The 5964-nt window shown below is 72.1% G+C and overlaps 1 protein-coding gene across 1 annotated transcript; it reads right to left on the reverse strand.

Annotated features, from left to right (window-relative positions):
* Window positions 1-699: 699 nt before the first annotated feature.
* On the reverse strand, window positions 700-5329 carry LOC135310103 (phospholipid phosphatase-related protein type 2-like; the record flags this gene model as incomplete). The annotated part of the gene is given in 5 exon segments (XM_064437124.1): window positions 700-812; window positions 1585-1713; window positions 2768-2947; window positions 5035-5199; window positions 5201-5329. Coding segments are annotated over 5 exon segments (636 nt in total), but the record flags the coding sequence as incomplete, so codon positions are not given.
* Between the last annotated feature and the right edge of the window lie 635 nt (window positions 5330-5964).

Below are 5964 nucleotides of genomic sequence, written 5' to 3' on the forward strand. Positions count from 1 at the left end.
AGCCCTACAGACACCCCCCAGACCCTACTGACACCCTAAGAGCCCCTACACCCCCTCCCATGTTCCCCATAGCCCACCACAGCCCCTCGACCCATGTCCCCTATAGCCCCCCACACCCCCATGTCGCCTATAGCTCCCCAAACCATGTCCCCTATAGCCCCCCCCGCCCCCCATACCCCCATGTCGCCTATAGCTCCCCCAAACCATGTCCCCTATAGGCCCCAGACCCCCATACCCCCTATAGCCTCCCCATGTCCCCTATAGCCCCCCCACAGCCCCCATACCCCCATGTCGCCTATAGCTCCCCCAAACCATGTCCCCTATAGGCCCCAGACCCCCATACCCCCTATAGCCTCCCCATGTCCCCTATAGCCCCCCCACAGCCCCCATACCCCCATGTCGCCTATAGCTCCCCCAAACCATGTCCCCTATAGGCCCCAGACCCCCATACCCCCTATAGCCTCCCCATGTCCCCTATAGCCCCCCCCACAGCCCCCATACCCCCATGTCGCCTATAGCTCCCCCAAACCATGTCCCCTATAGGCCCCCAGACCCCCATACCCACTACAGCCCTCCCCCGTCCCCTATAGCCCCCCCATACGGACACAAGGATGTCACACGCAGCCATTTTATTCCCCTGGGGACGCCCCCCCCCCCCGCCCCCCCGTGTCATGGCGTGTCCCCCCGCACACGCGTGTGCCCGCGTGCCCCCCCCCCCCCCCCCCCCCCCCCCCGCAGTGTTGGGGTCCCCGGGCCCCCCCGGGCGCTGTCGGGGTCCCTCAGGTGACGGCCGGGAAGTCGGCTCGGCGCGCCTGGGGGGGGGCACGGGGGGCTACGGGGGCTGCACCGCACCCCCAGAATACCGGGGTCCCCCCACAACCCCCCCAGACCCCCCCCACACCCCCAGAATACCGGGGTCCCCCCACAACCCCCCAGACCACCCCCACACCCCAGAATACCGGGGTCCCCCCACAACCCCCCCAGACCCCCCCCACACCCCCAGAATACCGGGGTCCCCCCCACACCCCCCCAGACCACCCCCACACCCCCAGAATACGGGGGTCCCCCCACAACCCCCCCAGACCCCCCCCACACCCCCAGAATACCGGGGTCCCCCCACAACCCCCCCCACACCCCCAGAATACTGGGTCCCCCCACAACCCCCCAGACACCCCATGGTGCTCAGGACCCCCCCCCCGGGTGTTGGGGGTATCCCCACGCCCCCCCCCAGTCAACCCCATGGGACTCTGGACCCCCCCGTGGCCCCCCTCCCAGTTTTGGGGTGACCCTACACCCCCCTCAGACACCCCCCCAGGGCTCAGGACCCCCCCCGTGCCCCCCATGAGGTTGGGGTCCCCCCTGACCCCCCCAAACACTCCCTTGGGCCTCAGGATGTCCCCAGGGTCCTCCCCCAGTTTTGGGGTGCCCCACATGCCCCCCAACACCCCTCCATGGGGCTCAGGACCCCCCCCGTGCCCCCCCATGGGTCAGGGTCCCCCCCGACCCCCCAAACCCCCCCATGAGGCTTAGGACCCCTGCTGGGGTTGGGGTGAACCCCCCCCGGTTTTGGGGTGCCCCCCCCACCTGGGTGACGCTGATCTCCTCCAGGGGGGGCTGGGGTGGGGCAGCTCCGGGGGGGCTCTTGGGGGGCCCCCCCCGCCCCCCCTCATCGCCCCCCCCCCGTGCTCTGGAAGTTCCGACCACACACGTCACCTGGGGGGGGGAGGGGGGGGAAGGATTTGGGGGGGGCCCTTGCGGTGATGGGGGGGAGCAGGGGGTTTGGGGGAGTTTTGGGGGTCTTGGGGGAGTTTAGGGGGGCCCTGGGGGGAGTATGGGGGGGCCTGGGTGGGTTTCAGGGGGTCCTGGGGTGTTTTGCGGGGTCCTGGAGATGTTTTAGGGGTCCCAGACAGGTTTTTGGGGGTCCTGGGGTGTTTTGAGGGGGTCCTGGAGAGATTTTGGGGGACCCCAAGTATGTATTGGGGGTTCCTAGAGATAATTTGAGGGTCACTGGAGATTTTGGGGGTCCCCGGGGAGATTTTGGGGGTCCCCAGAGCAGCTTGGGGGGGGGGGGGAGATCACGGGGGGGCCACAGAGAACATCTGGGGGGTCCTGGGGGGGGGGGGGGGGGGCGGGGGTCTGGGGGGGACCCCGAGGAGGTTTTAAGATCCAGGAGAGGTTTTGGGGGTCCCGGGAGAGGTTCGGGGGGGGGATATTGGGGGGAGGGGGGGGTGTCTGGGTGAAGTTGGGGGGGTCCCAGGAGAGGTTTAGGGGGGTGTGGGGGAGGTTTTTGGGGGGTCCCGGGAGAGGTTGGGGGGGGGGATATTGGGGGGGGGGTGTCTGGGTGAAGTTGGGGGGGGTCCCAGGAGAGGTTTAGGGGTGTGGGGGAGGTTTTGGGGGGGTCCCGGGAGAGGTTGGGGGGGGGATATTGGGGGGGGGGGGGGGGTCTGGGGTGAAGTTGGGGGGGGTCCCAGGAGAGGTTTAGGTGTGTGTGGGGAGGTTTTGGGGGGTCCCGGGAGAGGTTGGGGGGGGGATATTGGGGGGGGGGTGTCTGGGTGAAGTTGGGGGGGTCCCAGGAGAGGTTTAGGGGTGTGGGGGAGGTTTTGGGGGGTCCCGGGAGAGGTTTGGGTGGCTCCCAGGGGGCGGGGTTTAGGGGTTGGGGAGGTTTTGGGGGGGGCGCTGGGCGGTGCAGGGAGCCCTGGGGGGGGTGCAGGGGGCCACCGGGCGGGGGGGGTTTTGGGGGGACCCCCCGGGGTTTTGGGGGGCTCACCAGGAAGGCGGCGATGGCGGTGCCCGTCAGGAAGCCGGCCAGGACGTCCCCCCCAGTGGTTGCGGTGCTCGGCCACGCGCAGGGCCCCCAGCAGGAACGGGGGGGGCCGCGAACCCCAAAACCGCCGCCGGCTTGGCCAGCCGCGACCCCCCCCCCCCGCCAGGCCAGCGTCACGTACAGCTGCGGGCAAGGGGCGGGGCAGCGTCACCCCAAAACTCAGAGGTACCCCCCAAGACCCCCCCCCCAAGCACCCCCAACCCCCCCCGAGCACACCCCAAACCCCACCCAAACCCCACCGGGGTGACCCCAACCCCCCCAGCACCCCCAAACCCCCCCGAGCACCCCCAAAGCCCCCTCAAACACCCCCCAAGCTCCCCCAAAGCCCCCCAAACCCCACCGGGTGCTCCCCAAACCACCCCAAGCACACCCCCAAACTCTCCAAGGGCCTCCAAAACCCACCCGAGCACCCCCAAACCCCCCAGCACCCCCAAAAGCCCCCCCGAGCACCCCCCAAATCCCCCCAAACCCCTACCGTGTGACCCCAGCCCCCCCAGCCCCCCCAAACCCCCCCCCGAGCACCCCCAAACCCCCCCCAAAACCCCCCCGGGTGCTCCCAAACCCCCCCCGAGCACCCCCCAAACCCCCCAGCACCCCCAAAGCCCCCTCAAACCCACCCGAGCACCCCCCAAACTCTCCAAGGGCCCCCAACCCCCCCCCAACCCCAAAACACCCCCAGCCCGCCAACCCCCAGCCCCCCCGACCCCCAAACCCTTGCCAGCCCCCCAACCCACCCCAGCCGCCCCGACCCCCAACCCTCCCCGACTCCCAACCCCCCCCTCGACCCCTGGCCCCCCCCAGCCCTTCAACCCAGCCCCCCCAACCCCCCTCGACCCCCAAACCCTCACCAGCCCCCCGACCCACCCCAGCTCCCCGACCCAGCCCCCCCCGACCCCTCGCCAGCCCCCCGACCCCCAACCCTCCCTGACCCCCAACCCCCTTGACCCCTGACTCCCCCAGCCCCTCAACCCAGCCCCCCGACCCCCAACCCTCCCCAACCCCCAACCACCCCCTGACCCCCTTGCCCCCCCAAACCCCCCCAGCCCCCCGACCCAGCCCCCCCCGACCCCCTCGACCCCCAAACCCTTGCCAGCCCCCCAACCCACCCCAGCTCCCCGACCCAGCCCCCCGACCCCCCCGACCCCCAAACCCTCGCCAGCCCCCCGACACCCCCTTGCCCCCCCAAACTCCCCCAGCCCCCCGACCCAGCCCCCCCAACCCCCAACCCCCTCGACCCCTGACTCCCCCAGCCCCCCAACCCAGCCCCCCGACCCCCCCCGACCCCCAAACCCTCACCAGCCCCCCAACCCACCCCAGCTCCCCGACTCAGCCCCCTGACCCCCCGACCCCTGAATCCTCACCAGCCCCCCGACCCCCCAACCACCCCCCGACCCCCTTGCCCCCCCAAACCCCCCAGCCCCCTGACCCAGCCCCCCGACCCCCCTCGACCCCCAAACCCTCGCTAGCCCCCCGACCCAGCCCCCCGACCCCCTCGACCCCCAAACCCTCGCTAGCCCCCCGACCCAGCCCCCCCGACCCCCTCGACCCCCAAACCCTTGCCAGCCCCCCAACCCACCCCAGCTCCCCGACCCAGCCCCCCGACCCCCCCGACCCCCAAACCCTCGCCAGCCCCCCCCGACCCCCTTGCCCCCCCAAACTCCCCCAGCCCCCCGACCCAGCCCCCCCAACCCCCAACCCCCTCGACCCCTGACTCCCCCAGCCCCCCAACCCAGCCCCCCGACCCCCCCCGACCCCCAAACCCTCACCAGCCCCCCCAACCCACCCCAGCTCCCCGACTCAGCCCCCTGACCCCCCGACCCCTGAATCCTCACCAGCCCCCCGACCCCCAACCACCCCCCGACCCCCTTGCCCCCCCAAACCCCCCAGCCCCCTGACCCAGCCCCCCGACCCCCTCGACCCCCAAACCCTCGCTAGCCCCCCGACCCAGCCCCCCCAACCCCCTCGGCCCCCAAACCCTCGCCAGCCCCCCAACCCACCCCAGCTCCCCGACCCAGCCCCCCGACCACCCCGACCCCCAAACCCTCGCCAGCCCCCCCCGACCCCCAACCACCCCCGACCCCCTTGGCCCCCCAAACCCTCCCAGCCCCCTGACTCCCCCAGCCCCTCAACCCAGCCCCCCGACCCCCAAACCCTCACCAGCCCCCCGACCCCCTTGCCCCCCCAACCCCCCCAGCCCCCCGACCCCCACCCCCGGCGTAGGCCCCCGCGTAGGCCCCCAGCGCCGCCTCCTTGCAGGGAAAGGCTCGTCGGGCGGCCGCCACCGAGGGGGGGTCCCCGGCACACGGAGCCCCCCCGGGGGGCACGAAGCGGGGGGGCGCGGCGGGGGGGGCGCAGCCCAGGGCGCTGTAGTTGGGGGCGACACACGGCCAGAAAGTGGGGGGCCGGAGCCCCCGTCACCACCTGCCCCGCGTTGGCGAAGATGGCGGTGGCCAGCAGGCCGAAGGAGAACACCCCTGGGGGGGCAGGGGGGAATTGGGGGGCAGGGGGGGGTTGGGGGGGCAAGGGGGGAGTTGGGGAGCAGGGGGGGAGTGGGGGGGCCATGGGGGAGTGGGGGGTGGGGGGAATTGGGGGGAAAGGGGGGAATTGGGGGAAAGGGGGGAATTGGGGGGCAAGGGGGGAGTGGGGGGGAAAGGGGGGAATTGGGGGGCAGGGGGGAATTGGGGGGCGCAGGGGGGAGTGGGGGGAAAGGGGGAGCAGGGGGGAATTGGGAGGAGTGGGGGGGCAGGGGAGAATTGGGGGGCAAGGGCGGGTTGGGGAGCAGGGGGGAATTGGGGGGAAAGGGGGGGTTGGTTGGGGCAGGGGGGAGTTAGGGGGACGGGTGGGGTGGGGGCGTAAGGGGGAATTGGGGGGGCAAGGGGGAGTGGGGGGGCAGGGGAATTGGGGGGGTAAAGGGGGGAGTGGGGGGGTAAGGGGGAATTGGGAGGCCATGGGGGAGTGGGGGGGGCAATGGGGAATTGGGGAGGAAAGGGGGGAATTGGGGGGCAGGGGGGAAAGGGGGGGTTGGGGGGGGCAGGGGGAAATTGGGGGTCAAAGGGGGAGGGGGAAAATGGAGGGGCAGGGGGGGACAATTTGGGGGGTTGGGTGGGGCAAAGGATTTGCCCCCCCCACACCCCATTGCC

This window comes from Phalacrocorax carbo, chromosome 30 (assembly GCF_963921805.1).
Source record: "Phalacrocorax carbo chromosome 30, bPhaCar2.1, whole genome shotgun sequence".
NCBI lineage: Eukaryota > Metazoa > Chordata > Aves > Suliformes > Phalacrocoracidae > Phalacrocorax > Phalacrocorax carbo.